Raw genomic sequence first — 20,519 nt, forward strand, 5'->3', positions numbered from 1 at the left:
ATGACTGAAATTACATCTATTTGTATTTATGAACTGGATATCAGATAACAGTACTAAGAATAGCATTTCTTAAAGAGACTAGGTTTCATCTCATTTGTAAAATAATAAACGTAGGTAAAGAGAAGTTAATATAATGCTAAGTACTATGTTTGAAAGTACTACAATGTCTCTTCCCCACCCACTTAACTATCCGGAATTAATTATTTTACACAGAAAGTAATCCCGCCAAGGTAAATAAGGTTAAATAAAATTATTACCACCTCCTCCCTCCCACTGTGAGATTTACATCTTAAGGATCCAGACTCAGCAGAAAAATGTAGAACTAACTTTGAGTATCAGCTCTGTCACTAGCCAGACAGAACAATAATGTTCTTTACTTTCTAAACATCTTCCCTTCTCCTCCACTATCAGTATTCCAAATGGATCGTTCTCTCTATGTACACTGGCCCACTCTTCAACCACCCTAGCAGACCCTATCCTTCTCAGGGACATCTTCCCATGAAGGGCAAGAGATGCAACACCTGCCCTTTTACCTCCTCCCTTCCCACCATCTAGGAAGCCAAGCACAGTTTCCAAGTGAAACAGAAATTACCCACGTTCCTTTCAATTTAATATACTGTATTCTCTGCTCACTATGCAGTCTCTTCTCTACATTGGGGAGACCAAACGCTCACTGGATGACCAATTTGTGGAACATTTCTGATCAAGCTTCCAGTTACCTGTCATCTTAACTCTCTGCCCCATTCTTACTCTGACCTCACTGTTCATACTCGTGCAATGTTCCAGTGAAGTTCAATGTAAATTCGAAGAATAGCATCTCATCTCTGATTTGGTATTTTTCAGCCTTCTGACTCAAAACTGGGTTCAACAATTTCAGATAGTTTAAAAAATCTAATAATTAATCATAATGGAGACATTTAACAACACTCCATAAATATAAAATTACTTTTTCAGGGCCAGATCTGTTGTTCAGCAATTGGTATTAGTCAGATCAGGTCACCATTAAACAAAAACACTTCTAACTGATTGATCTTAACTACAGCCCCCTGTTGGTAATGATTCTGCTGTCGCCATTTACACTGCTTCTAGACTAACTTTTTGTTGCTTTATTTGCCCCATTACCATCCTCTTTTGCTTTGCACCACCAGCCCTTTGATCATTTAATCTCTCCTACCATCCACCTATCCTAGATCTTCTCTTTTGTTCTTTCCTCCCCGCCCCACTTTCCCTGCTTCTATGCTTAAAACCTGTTACATTGTTCATGTTTTCCAGTTCTCTTGAAAGGTCATCGACTTAAAACTGTAACTTTGTTTCTCACTCCACAGATACTGCCTGACCTGCTGAGTACTTACAGCTATTTTTGGTTTTAATGTGATTTGAAATTTCCATTATTTTGTTCCTGTATTTTCTATGGAGATGCTGCTCAACAGGTCTTGAACCTGGCATTTGAGCAACTACTTCCCAAATAGCAGTCTTCATGGGAAGAAAGAAGAAACTTTGGAAAACTCTTCCTTTGCAGGAGATCCTACATTAAAAGAAGACAACAGGCCGTAACTTCCAACTAGTGTCGGAAAGTGCTAGTCCGCAGGAATTAAATGAAATAAATACCTACTTACCTGGTCTTGAAAATTACGCTGCCACTTCCGTTCACTGGAGCTGCCTGGGGGCCTGCATCAAAAGTTCGGGGGGTGGGGAGAGTTCCGAAGTCAGAGGGGTGGCGGTTGTGGGGGGGGGGTTGTTGGAGGTCAGGTGGGGGGGGTGTCAGGGGGGGTCCTGTGGGGGTGGTGGGTGGGGGCGGGGGTTTGGGGGGAGTCCCGTGGGGTGGGTCTAGGTCTTTACAATTGTTACTCAGAAGTTAGAAGAGGTTTTAATTCTTCTAACCTTTTTTGAGTAACTATTGGTATAACCCCGGCGGCATTTTTGGATGGTTCCCAGCGCAGCACAATTGTCCAGAGGAAATGGGCACTTCTGAGCAATTGCTGTGCAACCCCTTACCTGGGAACTTCCCAGAGAGGTTCCCCAGCGTATCTTTGGGGTACCACGGTAGGCAAGAGAAGTACTTTGCATTAATAATCTTTCCCCAGCCCCACAAACTTGTTTCTGAACTGTATTGTTTGGAGATGCATTTCTATTAGTCTACCTGGCAAGTTAGCTTCCATCAAATACTTGATACAAAGTATATCTGGATGGAGAAAACACTTCTCAGTTATTTCAGGAAAACGAGGCATGTCCAGAAACTTGGCAAGTTGATGCATCTTCCTTTGGATTTCTTCATAGGATGGAATGGACTACAACAGATCAGCACAGGAGGAAATATGGTTAAATTAGTGAAACAACCAGCATTTAACATAGCAAAACATCCCTAAGCACTAAGCAGAGGTGTAATCAAAATTAATTTGTGCGTATTAACAATAATTGCAATCACTACTTAATGCACACAAAACCATACACACAAAGGAACATAGGATGCAAAACAGTGATGGAGCCCACACTCGTCATTTAGATATTCAAAATTAGCAAATAATTTTGCTCATATAGTTGAATTTATTTCCTAGAGCAAATAAAATTTTAATTTTCCTTTCACATCAGCAACTTGGGATTAAGTCCACCCAGGACAGATAAGATGAGAGGAATACAAGAATGACTATTGTGAAATGGAAAGCTCACAATATGTGAACAGTTCCTGTGAAAAGGGTTAAGAGCATTGTAAAGGCAGATGTGGAAGCCTGATCAGCACTCTGGAAGCAGGAAATAGAAGTGTATTTCTGTTTATGACACAGCAGATGATGTGTGCCAGGTGGATCAAATCCACGAGGGAAACTTGATCACACTAATCCCAACGATTTTGCCATTTGTATTTATTTTGCGATGCGTGCACGGAATTCAGAAGTAATAAGTTCATCAAGACTTTGAGATTTTAAAAAAAAACTACATTAATATATTTATTAACAAAAGAAAAGAGTTCAAGCACATCTATAGGACTACGAATTACTACTATAATAACTCCCAAAATTCCTAATTAACCTGACTCCCAGTTCCACTCCCTTTAAGGCATCGGTCCAAACAGATTTTAATTTTAAACAGATCCAGCAAATCAACACAATACCCTGCACAGCGGAATTCCAAATGACTTTTTCCCAGCTCCAGTTTTGGTAGACAGCAGACTTCTGCACAAATACTGGAGGCTTCATTAAGGCTACTTCACACACATCGGTTAGATCTCACAATGCCTTCGCCTGACACATAGCCTCATTCTCCCTTATATTTGTTTCTCTCTTTTTTAAATATGTAATTCTATTGTTTAAGTGTCTTGGAAACTGTATCTTCCCACGATATAAAAACTTTCATGTTGCTACAACTTATTGTCAGTAACCTTTGGGAAAGATAAACACATTCTTTAGCCTTGCTTATCTGGCTATTTGTAAACAGACTGAGATCCCTTTGAAATCCAAATCTCCCTTCATCTATCTAAAAATGCAAATTCTCTTCACACTTTACATGCTAAGCCAACATCCATGCTCACCCATTAGCATGTCAAGCACCTAGCTTCTTTTGATGAGTCAATGCCTGCAGTCTACTTGACTCCAAATATAATTACATCACACACAGACAGACTTAACTATACTTACCCCAATAAGCCTACTTTACACTAAACCAGGAAAATATTATGAAAATTATTAAACCTTCATGACAGTTTCATTACCCGGCACAGACATACATCAACTATTCCTTCCCCAAAAAGGTTAAGTCCCCAAAAAGGTTAAAATTGAAGAATCAATCTGGGAGAAGAGACATGAGGCCAGAAAGCAAACACAGGATGATGACAAGCGGGACACTGACCTGTAGCTTTCATGCCTATCGTGCAGCAGAATATTTATAGATGACTGCCAGGCAGAACAATAGTTCCTGCGTACATAGTACTTGCAAAGCAAACTACTGCCCTTGTTTAAATGTAAAAAAATAAGATGTCCCCTCTTTGCTTATGCCCAGAATTTCACCATCATGGAGTGAATTGAGTCAGCAGTTGACTAAACCAAATGTAGTTCACCATCCTTTTCATAACCATATATGTCAAGACACGGCAGAGGTGGGTTCCATAAACCAGAACAAGACCAACATGGAATCAATCCGATCTCTGAATCAGCATTTGCATTTTCAACCCTTGCATCAATAGATCAGTGTGAAAAATCCTTTCTTTTCCTAATTATATGATACGCCCACAATCCTTATAGAAATAACATTTCTATTGTTCAATGTTTTATTCACCCTAGGCTGGCTTAATAAACAGAACTTACGGCAAGCACAACAGCAGTTGTGACAGTTACTGTAAGGGTTAATCAGTCTGGCTGCACTAAGTCTGAAAAACTTGGCATTGGTACAAAAGATTAACTCACACCCACACAAACACTAAGTGAGACTAGAACTCATCACCTCAATAGATTAACTTTTGATTAGGTATCCTTTTTGTGATGAGTACTGTTCTTCTGTTCTTGTCATTTTCCTTAACAACTTCCATACACCTCACTTATTATCCAAACAAAAAAAAATGACCATGTTTCCTTCGCATGAACTTTGGATAGGGTGACAAATAGGTTCAAACACCATCGAAAAACGAGGCATGCTGATCCTCTTAGCAGATGCCAGTGCAACAAATGGGACAATCTTTAAGGTGAGGGATTTAAAGTTACAGGAAGATATTAACTCAGAGGACCAGACTACAAACAAGTAATTAATTCAGGGTAAGAAGGATTTCTAGGCCAGAATTTTTACCTTGATGGGCGGGTGGGCCTCACTGGCTCGGCGGCGGGTGGGCAGCCGAACTCCACCGCCGAAATGGGGCCCGCCGCCATTTTGAGTGGGTGGGCCAATTAAGGCCCGCCCAGCGGCCTGCCTGACAGGAAGCGCTATGCGCTCCCTGTGTGGGGGGTGGAGGGATTCCCCATCTGTCATAGTGCGCTCTTTCGCGCATGCGTGCGAAACAGCGCACTGCTCCCTGAGACTAAGTGCTGTCTCAGGGAGATTACTGACAGTGTCAAAAACATTAAACATAGAAAAATATAAAAATTATTAACATGTCCTCCTCATGTGACAATGTCACACGAGATAGGAAATGTTAATAAAAAGGACATAAACTTTATTAAAGTTTTTAAAAACGGACATGAAACCTCAACCTGACAGTGGATGAGGTTTCATGTATTATCAGAAGCCCGCTGGGGCTCCTGGCCTGCCTGCCAGCTTTAAGGTTGGACGGGCAGGTCTTTAATTATCTTAATGATCCTGTCAATGGTCTTAATTGGCCATTGACAGGTCAGCGGGCGGACAGCTGATTTCGCTGTCCGCTTGCCTTCCTCAATATTTAAGTGGGCCGGGATGAAGTCGGGGGTTCCTCCCGACGTCATCCCGCGTCATTTTCCCATCGGCGAGCGGGACCCACCCCCGCCCCCAAATTGCCGGTGGGAAAATTCTGCCCCTAGACTTCAGTCTGTATGCAAAGTACAAAGTCCCCTGGTTGGCTGTCTCCCACGGAGACTAGGTGACTAGGATGAGCTATATGCATCCAAGTTACACTCCTCACTAAACATGAGGTACCAAAGGGATTGCACATTGTCACATTTGACTGAGCAGCACCAAATGCTGCAATGCAATAGTTCTAATTCAGAGTATCAATAAATCCTTTCTTCATCATCTCAGCTCATTAGGAAATTCCACCTGATTTATTTCATCTATGGGAATAATCCACCTTTCATTATTGTGAACCACTGCAAGTTTCACACTTGTGCTATTTCTCAACAATTAAAAAGCTACAGAACACGATTAACTTATGCCATAAAATATTAGAAATTATATTATTACTGTGCTTGATTAACGTAATCAGATACTATCCTATCTTTTAGGAGTCAACCCAATCCTGATTCCTCCTCTAATGCATCCCCACCCCTTCCCCATAAAAGTAAGGATAACGATGCACACAGTCTGTTTGACAATAGGATAGAAATTACTAACAAAGTAACTTTTTTGATGTTTCCCTTTGCTCAAAACACTATGATATTCCCGGATATTCAGAGAAACAGCCAGGAGTAAAAAAACTTAACCAAAATACTACTTCTCATTCCAAAACCACAAAAATCGATTGAGTAAAAACAAGACTCATATACATACACCCATAAGATTACACATCGCCTTAGTGTACTCATACAAAACAAGTTAATTTTTCTTCCAAACTAATTTCTTCCCCTCCCTATCTAAAGTATTGACTCCTTGCTGAGACTGGGATATAGACTTTCAGGTGGCAAATGCCCTGCAATTTCTTGCAAGGAGCCATTATTTGTCCAAGAAATACTGGCTACTTTATTGTAGGGGAAAAAGGAAGGTAAATACATTGTATTGGAGCCCAAACCTGTTCTAAGTCAAAAGTTACACATATGCAATTGCAACAGGGGTCACTGAACTGAAATCAGGAGCAGGAACGATGACAAATATCTTGCTCTCTAACCTAAGGGACATCAAGTTCAACTGCACCATTTTTAATGATGCTCCAGTTGAGATCAGCTCAGTTAGTATAGACATGGACTGAGACTTTCCTGTTTATCTGATCACTGGATGAACTGAACAGAAGAGCCCAAAAGAAAATAACAGCTCTTACAAAAGTATTGTGCACTGTTCTGACTGCAATCAAATCAGCAATTCCATATTTACAGAATTTTAGATTTTTTCAAATGCCTCAGAGCAATGTCTGAAAAAGCTTATCAACTGTGTGTAATAAAAATACTCTTCAGGTATCAAGAAGATTCTTTAGGATGATAACGTGCCAAATTCTGCGATTCTTTTCAGAGAAAAATCTCTATGTAAAAAAATCAAGTGAAGAGATGACCTGTTGTAATGATCTCTCGAGCCATTTAAGAATATGATAGCTGGTGTTTGATCTTTCTATTGTTAATATTCTGTGGCGTTTTCTGATTTTAAACTGTGGTTCAAAAATAATAAAAATCTTGGGATTTTCCAAAAAACCTTTAGTTGATAATGAATTAAGCCATTGAATAAAAGATGTAACTGTGCTCATTGAATCATCTCAAGTTTGGCACATATGATCTGGAGGGAAAGAATGCCCAGGAATAGGGGGAAAAAAACAGCAAGTGGAATTTATCTGTCACGTGCGACATCGATTGCCAAAACATAGACGATTGTACTGGTCTTTTTTAAAGAATATATTTCAAACCATCCAAATAAACGACCACTCTAACTACTAGGTCATAAAGTACTGTATATCCTTGAGTATTAGTGGATTTCGTGTAAAAGTCGACTCCCCCCAACTTCTGGCCCAAAAACCCTAACTCCATCTACTTAACACCCCCTCGCCACCTCTCCCACGGGCCGACTCTCCCTCTCTTGCTTGTGTCCATCACATCTTTGTCAATCTCTCCTGAGTTCCCCCTTATCCCTGACTATTTTGCTCCACCTGCTCCATCCTCTCTTAAACAGTATAATATCCATCACATTTCTACCTCTCTTTGGCACTGCAGAAGGGTCATACGGTCTCGAAACATTAACTCTGTTTCTCTGTCCACAGATGCTGCCGGACCTGCTGAGATTTTCCAGTATTTTCTGTTTTTATTTCAGATATCGAGCATCTGCAGTAATTTGCTTCTCTCTCTCTCTTCCTGCTTCCCTGCCCAGTTCTTCAGCTCGCTGCTTCCCTGCCCTACTCCCTCCACTTCCCTGCCCGACTCTCCTGCTCACCACAGTGCCACTTACCTCCCTGACTCTTCCCGTTTGCCGTCTTATCTCTCAAATCCTGACTGTGAGCAAGGGTCAGGAGCAAACGGAGCAGTGAGTCGGGCGGGGGAGCGGCGAGAGGAGAGGCAGGTGGGGGAGCGGCGAGAGGAGAGGGGCATCAATATGTAGAGGGTCCAACAAGGGACGGCGCAGTGCTGGACCTAATTCCGGGGAATGAAGCCGGACAGGTGGCTGAGGTGGTGGTGGGGGAGCATTTTAGTGATAGCGACCACAACATGGTACAATTTAAAAGCAAAATACTGTGGATGCTGGAAATCTGAAACAAAAACAAAAATAGCTGGAAAAACTCAGCAGGTCTGACAGCATTTGCGGAGAGGAATACAGTTAACATTTTGAGTCCGTATGACTCTTCTTCAGAACTAAGGAAATATAGAAATGAGGTGAAATATAAGCTGGTTGAGGGGGGTACAATTTAAGCTTGTTATGGACAAAGAAATAGACAAGTTGCAAAAAAATATTTTGGATTGGGGGAGAGTGGATTTTAGTAAAATAAAGTAGGATCTGGCCAAGGTAGACTGGAAACAGCTACCTGTGGGAAAATCTACAGAGGAGCAGTGGGGGGCATTCAAAAAGGAAATGGGGAGGGTACAGGCTCAACACGTTCCCTCTAGGGTGATAGGAAGGAGTAACAAGCCCAGGGAACCACGGATGACCAGAAATATTCAGGATACGATTAGAAGGAAAAGAGGCTTTTAGCAGGTACAAGGGAAGCAAATCAGTGGAGGCATTAGTGGAGTACAGAAAGTGCAGGGTGGAGCTTAAGAAAGCAATTAGGAGAGCAAAGAGGGGATATGAGAAAGCTCTGGCTGGTAAAAGTAGGGAAAATCCCAAGATATTCTATGAGTATATCAATGGGAGGAGGATAACCAGGTAGGTCAGGTGTTTCTCACGTGTCGGTGCAGACTCGATGGGCCGAAGGGCCTCTTCTGCACTGTGATTCTGAAGTTCAAAGTATCTCGAAGTTGAATGCATGTCATACCTTCATCTAGATATGTGACCCTATGCATTTCTTTTCCTTAAACTGGTGCAAGTCATAAAAGCAGCTTTAACACACGAGACAAATCCAACAGATATTATGATATCGAAATATCATTTTTGTAAAACACATTTTTGTGCAAAAGTTCAACTTTAAATTCTTCAAGTTCTTAACAGAACAATTGCTATTCATGAAGGTCTATGACGTTTGATTTTCATTTTTGTATTTGATGGATTTTCAGTGTACAAACATTACACTATACATTCACCATTATCTTTGTCTGTGTATAACTGTCGTACTGCTTAGACTGGTTGGAACCAATCTTCTACTTAATCACATGCAAAAACAGAACAAGGAAGATGATGAAACCCTACACTTTCCTGTGGTGAGAATACTAGGCACGAGATCATAAGACGGTGCAGTAAGCTGCTAAGAGATATATTTTAAACAAGGTACTATTTTGACAATATCACCCTCGTATTATAGAATCACAGAATGGTGTCAGCACAGGTGGCCTTTCGACCCATCATGTCCATGCCAGTTTTCTGCAAGAGCAACACACCTAGCCCCACTATCCAGCTTTTCCCTGTCGCCCTGCAATTTTTTTTCTCTTCAGACAATTATCCAATTCTCTTTTGAAGGCCTCAATTCAGAATCACAGAATTGCTACAGCATAGTTGGCGGTCATTTGGCCCATCATGTCTATGCCAGCTTTCCGTAGGAGCAGTTTAACTAGTGGTGCTCCCCACCATTTCCGCATAGCCCTACAGATTCTTCCTTTTCAGGTAACAATCTCATTCTCTCTCGAATGCCTTGATTGAACCTGCCTCCACCATGCTCTCAGACAATACATTCCAGGTTGCACTCGCTGCATAAAAAAAGATTCTCCTCACATCACCATTGTTTTTTTTGTTTTGCCAATCACCTTAAACTGGTTTCTCAAGTTTTTGATCCTTCCACCAATAAAAACAGATTCTCCCAGCCTACTCTGTCCAGGTCCCTCATTGCTGCCATCTATTCTGAATTCCTGAAGGACTTGGGACCTAATGGACATGACTGTCGGGCTTCTTTCTTTAAAAACACCCAATCACAGATGCAACTGATGTCATTCCATCAGCCTGGAGAGATGCTAAAGTCATCCTCAAGTCAGGGAAACCTGCTGCTGACCCAGCTAGTTATCAGTCCATATCTCTGCTATGTAGCTCTTACAAACTGTTTGAGCATCTACTCCTGGCCAGGCTCTCAGTACTGATGGAGCCAAACCTCACCAAGGAGCAAGCTGGTTTCAGACCTTGCAGGAACTGTGTTGACCAAGTATTCATACACACACACCAACATTGAAACTGGCTGCCAATGCATGTTCAGGACAGGTGTTCCACTCATATACCATTCCTCAGCACACAACACCGTGTGGTGACATGGCCTTCTGTTGAAAGCTGCCAGACTTTTCCAGTGCCAGGCTATAATGTGTGTCCTTTCTTCAATGCTTAGCAATCAAAGGTGCAGGGCTTCACTCGGAGACCAAACAAGCTCCACAAGGATCCTGAATGCTGCACTTCTCCAAGGCTCTGTTTTAGCTTCAATCTTCTTCGACATCTATGTGAGCGACATGCTTCTCTCTACCTCTAGAAAGTTTGCCCATGCAGATAATCTGACCCAGGGAACCAAACTTGATGGTTTCTACAGCACCTTGTCCCAGAAATTAGAAGAGATGGAGCAATATTTCAAATACTGGCATCTCTGCCCAACCCCAACTAAGATCACAGTCACTGCTTTCCACCTCAGCAACCGACTGGCTAACAGTGAACTCCAGGTCTCCTTTTGCAGGAAACAGGTCAAGAACCATACCCCAAGTGCTTTTGATTCACCCTCTACCTCAGACTCATGCACCCCGAACAACCGGAAAAGGTCATAGAAAAGACCAAGACCAGACTAAGCATTGTTTGGATACCAGCAGACGCCAGCTGGGAATCCAGGGTACGCAGCATGTGTACTGCTAACTTTGCTCTTCTATACTCTTCAGCAGAATACTGCTCCCCTGGATGGGTAGGATATACCACATTAAATGCTTGCTGTCCTCAACACATTGATGTAGAATATCAGTGGTGCACTTAAATCAATACCTGTAGAATAATTCCCAGTCCTGTTTAATATCCCACATCCTGACATGCAACGGAAGGCAAACATGCTGAGAGTTTGACTCACAAACCTTTCTCAAGCTCTGCAAATGTTCTGAGCAATGCAGGTTTTGACAAAAAGTAGAAACGATACAACCTCTGGGATGCCAGAAATATCGCCAATAAAGATCCATTGAGCGATCTGACAGTAGAATCTTCAGGGTTCAACCTCCCTCGAAAATAGTGGTCTACTTTCAACAGGATCCACCCTCTCCAGGCAAGAACATCACAACTCCTCCACAAATGGAATTTCAAGGTGAGTCCGTCATGCAACTGTGCTCACCAAGGTTTGACTACACCACATTGTGAATGAATGTGCCCTACAAAAATTTGCCACTGGATTCAAGGCAAACCACTTAACAATACACAGTGCTGTGACTTGGCCATCCAACTTGGACTTAGACTTGTAAAGCTGCAAGATGTCATCTGCAAGAACAAGACGATCGCTCATGGTTTTAAACACCTCCATTGAATCTCCTCTCAATCTGCTCTTCTCCAAGGAGGGCAATTGTATTGCATTTTTTGTCATTAATATTAATTGTTTTGCCAGCACAATTTTTTTCAGTTAGGAAGAGTAAAGGTTTAGTCCAAATATAAGTGTTTACCTGTACTTGAAAGATACGGATATCGGGTCCATATAGTTTCATCTCTTCAGGAAAATACTGGAAGGTGTTTAAATATGGTACATGATGTTCTGAAACAAACCTATTTCAAACAAATTAGATATGCATTTAAGAAAAGTTGATGAAATTAGACTACAGAATACAGTAAAAGCTTCATTACCCAACAAATTATTTATTTAAAAAATGGTAGAATTTAAAAAGGTACCAATTAATTCAAGTAACGCCTGTCAGCCTAGAGCTGGAAAGTGTTATGACTTGAATGGTTAAAGCATAGTAATTATCTCAGAACAATAATTTACCATCAAGAATGAAGTATGTGCAGTTGAATATAAACCAATAGAGATATAAAAGGGAGAGGGAGAGAATAAAAGCAGCACAGCTACAAGGCTCCAAGCTAGTACAAATGCAGTAGGAACTTTCCCAAACCTTCCTTTCAAAAGGAGAAGATTTTTGTCTCAATTAACAAAAGACACCATAATTGGTGAGCTGAGATCAGCCAGCCAGCCAGCCAGCCAAATTACTGGTGAGCTCGCAAACCAGGAAGCAAAGAGAGTAGAGGGTCAAAGCTGGTAAGCCCATTCTCAAAATCCAAGACAAAGCACAGAATCATCCTAGATTTGCACTAAGTGCAGTAGTGGGCAGGTAAAACCGCAAACTCGCCACAATTTTTTAATATTAACTCATGGAATGTCGGCTTCGCTGGCTGGGCCAGCATTTATTGCCCATCCATAGCTGTCCTTAAGAAGCTGATGGTGACCTGCCTTCTTGAACCGCTGTAGTCCATGTGGTATAGGTACACCCACAGTGCTGTTAGGGAGGAAGTTCCAGGTTTTTGACCCAGCGACAGTGAAGGAATGGCGATATATTTCCAAGTCAGGATGGTGAGTGACTTGGAGGGGAACTTGCAAGGTGGTGTTGTTCCCATGTATCTGCAGCCCTTGTCCTTCTAGATGGTAGTGGTCGTGGGTTTGGAAGGTGCTGTCTAAGGAGCCTTGGTGAATTTCTGCAGTGCATCTTGTAGATGGTGCACACTGCTGCTACTGTGCGTTGGTGGTGGAGGGAGTGAATGTTTGTTGATGTGGTGCCAATCAAGTGGACCGCTTTGTCCTAGATGGTGTCGAGCTTCTTGAGTGTTGTGGAAGCTGCACTCACCCAGGCAAGTGGGGAGTATTCCATCATACTTCTGACCTGTGCCTTGTAGATGGTGGACAAGCTTTGGGGAGTCAGGAGGGGAGTTACTTGTCACAGGATTCCCAGCTTCTGACCTGCTCTTGTAGCCACAGTATTTATATGGTTAGTCCAGTTCAGTTTCTGATCAATGGTAACACCCAGGATGTTGATAGTGGGGGATTCAGTGATGGTAATGCCGTTGAACGTCAAGGGGCAATGGTTGGATTCTTTCTTGTTGGAGATGGCCAGATTCTCTCTTGTTGGAGATGGTCAATGCCTGGTACTTGTGTGGCATGAATGTTACTTGCCACTTGTCAGCCCAAGCCTGGATATTGTCCAGGTCTGGCTGCATTTGGACATGAACTGCTTCAGTACCTCAGGAGTCGCAAATGGTGCTGAACACTGTGCAATCATCAGCAAACATCCCTACTTCTGAATTTATGGTGGAAGGTCGGTCATTGATGAAGCAGCTGAAAAGGTTGGGCCAAGGACACTACTCTGAGGAACTCCTGCAGTGAGCTAAGATCAGCCAGCCAGTCAAATTAATTATGCATTCCTGGGAAACACGCCGTTTCCATGGCGGGCGGGCTCTCATTCGCCCACCATGCCATCACCTCACCACGCCAGGCGCCACAATTAAAGTGCAGCCGTGTCCACACCTCTCTGTTCTTCCAGCTCATGACTACTGCACGGAAAACAGGATGGCCCCGAAAGGCAAAAAGACTGCAGCCCCCCACTTCAGTGATGTGTCCCTCAAGCACCTGTTGAACACCGTGGAGGCCTGCCGTGATGTTCTCTACCCCGCTCTAGCTGCTGGATGGGCAGATGGATCACTAATCCAGCATGGGAGGTGGTGGCAGTAGTGGTCAGCACCAATGCCCTGCAAAAGCAGACAGCCACCCAGTGCCGCTCCAGAATGAATGGTCTCATCCTTTCTGCCAGGATAACTCATTCTTTCAATCACTCAACTCTCACTCGCACAACTCCATCACACATCCACAGGGATCTCACACCACAAGGGACAATGCCACTAACTCTCACACACACCCTCACATCTCCATCAGGCTCATACCCTCTCGAGCTCATGTCCTCATCCTACCCATGGCTCTGCTCACCACACAAACATTCCATGCAGTGCCATGTGTCCTCGTCACACTCTCTCCATCTGTTTTCATGCAGGAGAAGCCTGCTCACATCAGCAGGAAGAGGTCCCAAAATGGGGGTTGTGTGGCCTACATTAGGCCCCTCACTCACTTTGAGGAACATGCCATAGCGCTGACTGGTAAGGACGTGGACCATGCCAGTGGTGACAGTGAGGTAGGTGGCGAACACCCACCTGAGGATCCTGCACCACATTATCCCTCTCTCAATGCAAATGAGTGCTCTCTTTCTTGCTTTGACTGTGCTGCCATGCGCTACTTATCTCTACTTTGGTTCACAGGGAGCTCTGTGAAACAATCGACACCCAATCGCCAGCCAGTCCCTCAGCTCCATCCAGGTCCTCACCTCCAGCCAAGAGGACACCCCCTCCATTGAAGAGCTGGAAATAAGGCGCCTGCAAGACCCATTACAGCGTTTACCCACACCCTGCACCAGCGCAGAGACACGCATGTCAGTGGGACCTAGATCTAGAGCAGGCTTGGGTTCACAATCTGGTAGTCACTGTACGAACACATCCGCAGCAGCAGGAGACAGGTTCATGCGAGCTCCCTGGCACTCGGAGGGCTGCTTAGGATCAAGCATCTGTGAGGTCCGAGTCAGATGACAAGCCTCTGAATTTGGCCTTCCAAATCATCGTGCAGAGTCAGCAGAAGGCGTGGGAACATCACGCAGAGCTGTTGGAAGCCCAAAACAGACTGGCATGCAAGTCGGAGGAGTGCATCCGCCTGCTCTCTGATGAAGTGGTGCCCACATGCGTGTGTGTGTGGTGGTCTCCATGAGGACGATGGCGGACACCATGGAGGCCCTGATCCAGCAGAATGCAGAGATGTGTGCAGACCTCCACTCCATCGCGGGAGCCATGGGTGAGTTCCTGCAGTGGCAACGCGAGAGGAAAACGGGGCACCTCGACGTCACTCCAGCTACTCCTGCCCCTCAAGGAGTCAGGTCGGGGCTCCTAGGAACCCGAAGGGAGGAGGAGTGGCAGCTGGGCACTCCTGGGTCATCCACTCAGGAATCTCAGAGGCTGTCCTCTCCCTCCAAGTCCCCTTTGCCTGTGAGCCCCGCAACCTCGTCCTCTGTCACTGCAGAGGGAGCAGCTGGCCAATGAGTGATTCTGGAGGGAGAGGTGTGTCTGTGGCAGGGCCTTTTGGAGCCTTGTGCAAGCACTCTCCCATGCACATAGATCCTTCACGTATCATACTCACCCTCAATGTCCTTTTGAATGCTGCCTGCTGGGGTTTGCTTTCAGTTGTCCATCTGAGCTGACCTGCATCTCCACCCACCCAATAATCACACTCCCATGTAGCACCTTATCTCGCCCACCACGACTCTCGTTTCACTTTCAATTTAGACAGCATAGACTGGATTAATTATTTTGTCAGCTCTCCTGCCTTTTCCCCTCCCCCATCACCCATTTCCTTCCCCCCATCACTGTTGACACCCCTGGCATCACCTTCCACCTACCAGTGACAACCCTTTTCTTTCAGGGATATCCAGCTGAACATGCATGTTTCCCTTCCTTCTCAAAAATCCCACTCCCATCCACATTCACCTCCCCGACCTCCTCCTTCCCACCCCCAGGATCCATGTCGGCCTCCAGGTCCCCGCCAACCACCCACGCCATACCTTCTACCGCAACTGTTGAACCCTCACCCTCCCACTCTACCACTTCATTCTGTCCTCGATCATTCATTCTCACCATTCCCTCGTACCATGCCCGCCCTCAGTTTGCTCCCCAGGAGGCAGTCATAGACTCATCAGAGTCCTCCCTTGCTCATTCACCTGGACGTCCCCCCGGGAACCCCTTGCAACCCCTTCATCCCTCCCCTTGGTCCTTCCCCCCCACCCCAGACTCCATCACCGCTTACTCCTTCCCTCTTCTTGACTTGTTCAGACACCCTTACTTTCTCCTCCAGCCTTACTCCTTCCTCCCTACAGACTCCCTCCCCACGGACTCCCTCCCCTCTCTGCACTCCTTCCTCCCCATGGACTCCTTCCCTTACATCTTTTACTCTCCTTACACCTGACTCCCCAGTTGTCATCTTCTCCCGTTACCCAACCTCTGCCTCGTACTCCGCACCCCCTAACCTCCCCCCGCTGACACCTTCATTCCCCTCAACCTCCCCCTATCCTGACATTTTCATTCCCTCACCAACCTCACCCTATCCTGACACCTCTTCCTCTTCCAATCAATCCTAGACCTTCCTCTCCCACCCCTGATACATCTTACTCTCCCAAACACAGCCGGACCTTCCTCTACACCCCCTCGACCATAATCCATTGTGAGCAGACCCTCAATGGTGACTTTCCAACTTCCGTGCACTGCTTCACAGCAGAGCCATGTCCATGCGAACCCAACCAGCATGCCATGGATGTTCCTCCAGTGTGCTGTTGGTGTCGGGCTCCAGCATCTTCTGTTCCTTGGATGTCCGCGATATGAGCAAGGCCCTGGCGGTAAGTCCCGACTTCTGCATGTCACACTTGTCAAGACGTGTTCTGCACCGGCAGCAATCACGCCAACGTGGATGGACGATCCGGGGTGGCGGGGGTGGTGGGAAATGAGTCTGACGGGCTGGCCTTATAGTAATATGCAGATTTATTACAATGAGGTTCCCGACGTCTCATGGCGGGGAGTGTGGCCCGCCATCAACGGGCTGAGTGGACGCTCACAAACTGGTTTCACGATGTCACGAAACCAATTTTTGGCCTTCTCACCATATTGTCTGCTCACGCCACCGACAACATCTGAAGCCAGCGGGCACAGACGATTCCACCCAAAGAGTGAAAATCTGAACTTGTTCAAATACAATTCTTGACGATGTGAATTGAGGACAGCAATACCCAAAAGGTTAACTGGGTAGAACACCAAGATATAAATCAAGTGTTTACCACAGGGAAGAAGAATCAGGTAATCAAGGGAACGCTACAGTAAAGATGATAAACAATTATAGCTTGCATTTACATAGCATTTTTAACATTTTAACACATTTCTGAGGTGCTTCATAGGAATGTTACCAGACAAAATATGATACAAAGCTACATGAGATATTAGGACAAGTAACCAAATGCTACATCAGTTTTAGGGAGCATCTTCAAGGAGAGAAGGAGAGATTTAGAGAAGGAATACCAGAACTTAGGACCTAGACAACTTAAGGCACCATTGGAAATAGTAGGCCAAAGAAAATTGGGGGTACTCAAGCGGCAATAATTGGAGGAAGGCAGAGTTCTCAGAGGGTTGTCGAGCTGTCCGAGAGGATCAGGTTGCAGGGAGTGTGCTTTGGAATGTAGGGTAGGATTTAAAATATTAACATAAAAGCAAAAAACTGCAGATGCTGGAAATCCAAAACAAAAACAAAAATAGCTGGAAAAACTCAGCAGGTCTGACAGCATCTGCGGAGAGGAATACAGTTAATGTTTCAAATCTGTATGACACTTCAACAGAACTAAGGAAAAATAGAAAAGAGGTGAAATATAAGCTGGTTTAAGTGGGATTGGGACACGTAGAGCTGCAGAGAGGGCCAGTGATAGGTGGAGATTGCCAAAAGATGTCATAGACAAAAGGCAAAGAGGTGTTGACGGCGGTGATATTATCTAAGAAATGTGCTAATGGTGACATTAAGGGTGGAAAGCAGGACGAGCAAGGTACAGATAGCCCTAGTGGGGGTGGGGGGGAAGGGATTGAAATAGGCTAAAAGGTAGAGATAAAACAATGGATGGAAATACATTTAAAAATAATGGAAATAGGTGGGAAAAGAAAAATCTATATAAATTATTGCAAAAGGGGGGATTGGAAAGGGGGTGGGGATGGAGGAGAGAGTTCATGATCTAAAGTTGTTGAACTCAATATTCAGTCTGGAAGGCTGTAAAGTGCCTAGTCAGAAGATGATGTGCTGTTCCCCTCCAGTTTGCGTTGAGCTTCACAGGAACATTGCAGCAGGCCAAGGACGGACATGTGGGCATGAGAGCAGGGTGGTGTGTTGAAATGGCAAGCGACAGGGAGGTCTGGGTCATGCTTGCGGACAGACTGAAGGTGTTCTGCAAAGTGGTCACCCAGTCTGCTTTTGGTCTCTCCAATGTAGAGGAAGCCGCATTGGGAGCAGCGAATGCAGTAGACTAAATTGAGGGAAGTGCAAGTGAAATGCTGCTTCACTTGAAAGAAGTGTTTGGGCCCTTGGACGGTGAGGAGGGGAAAGTAAAAGGGCAGGTGTTGCACCTTCTGTGGTTGCATGGGAAGGTGCCATGGGAGGGGGCAGAGGTGTAGGGAGTGATGGAGGGAATGTTCCCTGCGGAATGCCGCTGGGGGGGTGAAAGGAAGATGTGTTTGGTGGTGGCATCATGCTGGAGTTGGCGGAAATGGCGGAGGATGATCCTTTGAATGCGGAGGCTGGTGGGGTGATAAGTGAGGACAAGGGGGACCCTATCATGGTTCTGGGACCATGGACCTACGGTGGTTGACAGGGCCCTCAACCGTGTCCGGCCTATCTCCCGCGCATCCACCCTCACACCTTCCTCTCCCTCCCAGAAATATGATAGGGTCCCCCTTGTCCTCACTTACCACCCCACCAGCCTCCGCATTCAAAGGATCATCCTCCGTCATTTTCTCCAACTCCAGCATGATGCCATCACCAAACACATCTTCCCTTCACCCGCCCTGGCGGCATTCTGCAGGGATCGTTCCCTCCGGGACACCATGGTCCACTCCTCCATCACCCCCTACACCTCTACCCCCTCCCAAGGCACCTTCCCATGCAACCACAGGAGGTGCAACACCTGCCTCTTTACTTCCCCCCCTCCTCACCGTCCAAGGGCCCCAAACACTCCTTTCAAGTGAAGCAGCATTTCACTTGCACTTCCCTCAATTTAGTCTACTGCATTCGTTGCCCCCAATGCGGTTTCCTCTACATTGGAGAGACCAAACGCAGACTGGGTGACCGCTTTGTAGAACACCTTCGGTCTGTCCGCAAGCAAGACCCAGGCCTCCCTGTCGCTTGCCAGTTCAACACACCCTGCTCTCATGCCCACATGTCCGTCCTTGGCCTGCTGCAACGTTCCTGTGAAGCTCAACGCAAACTGGAGGAACAGCACCTCATCTTCCGACTAGGTACTTTACAGCCTTCCGGACTGAATATTGAGTTCTACAACTTTAGATCATGAACTCTCTCCTCCATCCCCACCCACTTTCCAATTCCCCTTTTCCCAATAACTTATATTGGTTTTTTTTTTCCCACCTATTTCCCTTATTTTTAAATGTATTTCCATCCATTGTTTCATCTCTACCTTTTAGCCTATTTCAGTCCCTCCCCCACCCCACCCCACCCCCACTAGGGCTATTTGTACCTTGCTCATCCTGTTTTCCACCCATAATGTCACCATTAGCACATTTCTTAGATAATATCACTACCGTCACCATCTCTTTGTCCTTTTGTCTATGACATCTTTTGGCAATCTCCACCTATCCAGCTCTACCTGTCTCATCCCCCCTTAAACCAGCTTATATTTCACCTCTTTTCTATTTTCCTTAGTTCTGTTGAAGAGTCATGCGGACTCGAAACATTAACTGTATTCCTCTCCGCAGATGCTGTCAGACCTGCTGAGTTTTTCCAGGTATTTTTGTTTCAAAATATTAAGTTTGTGGAAGACTAAAGCAAAGTTTAAAATACAGAATGATGAAAATAGGAAAATACAAAAGCCAGATGTCACAGAATAAAGGAGGGCATGAGAAGAGATGGCAAAAGTATAATGAAATATAGATTGAGAGGTCCATGTCTGCAAGGAGGACAATGATATCATAGATACCAGGGAAGTATGGCTAAAAATAATGCAGATTGTCAACTAAACTTACATGATATAGGCTGAAATACAGGGACAGAGATGATAAAACTGCAAGGGGGTGTCTTTTTGCCTAAAGGACATAACTGAAATGACATCAGAACATGTTTGAGAAACACTGCAGACCATAAGCTACCAATAAGGAAAAATGATAGCCCAATGTTTTGGCGTAAAACCTTAATCACAACCCAATCTGAACGGAGATAGGTGAATTTGAATCGGGTGCAGACTAAGTGGAAACAATGCAGAACAAGGTAAGAGAAAGAAAACAGAATCTGTTACAGAATTTCAAGAACAGATAAAATCTGGAATTTTATACTGAAACAATAAATGCACAAGATATCAAACATAATGGTTATGAGTGACTCCAATTTACCAGTAATAGGATGAGACACTAGAACTGGAGAAAAACAGTCAACATACACTCGGGAAGTGATGATAGATGATTTGAATGGTTCGAGGAATTTACAGGTAAGGAGTGGTTTTAGACCTCATAATACGTAGCACCAAGAGGTTGGTAAAGGAAATTATGGTTTGAAAGTATCTTGAAAATAGTGACCACAACATGGTTGAGTATATAGTCAGCCTAACAGTGAAGAGGACAAATGAATAGAACATTGGGAAGATGAATTTTGAGGAAACAAGAGAACAGCAGGACAGGATTATAATACATTTTTAGGAGATGAGTATGAAAAGAAATGGAATACTATAGCTCTTTGAACTAATCATGATAGCTAAAAATGTTCATACTGAGTATTAATTTAGTGGTCCTCCTATGAAGCTTTTTTA

At 44.6% G+C, this 20,519-nt stretch overlaps 1 protein-coding gene across 3 annotated transcripts in view; it reads right to left on the bottom strand.

The window, feature by feature from the left end:
• taf1b (TATA box binding protein (Tbp)-associated factor, RNA polymerase I, B) overlaps window positions 1–20,519 on the bottom strand; it is a 97,157-nt gene that overhangs the window by 25,253 nt on the left and 51,385 nt on the right. For all 3 annotated transcript variants that reach the window (XM_078541627.1, XM_078541628.1, XM_078541630.1), the window contains 2 exons: window positions 11,553–11,652; window positions 2,141–2,288 (listed from right to left, as the gene is read on the bottom strand). In XM_078541627.1, the coding sequence (XP_078397753.1) occupies window positions 2,141–2,288; window positions 11,553–11,652 (248 nt within the window). The remainder of the gene's footprint in view (window positions 1–2,140; window positions 2,289–11,552; window positions 11,653–20,519) is intronic.

This window comes from Cetorhinus maximus, chromosome 5 (genome assembly GCF_964194155.1).
Source record: "Cetorhinus maximus chromosome 5, sCetMax3.hap1.1, whole genome shotgun sequence".
Classification (NCBI taxonomy): domain Eukaryota; kingdom Metazoa; phylum Chordata; class Chondrichthyes; order Lamniformes; family Cetorhinidae; genus Cetorhinus; species Cetorhinus maximus.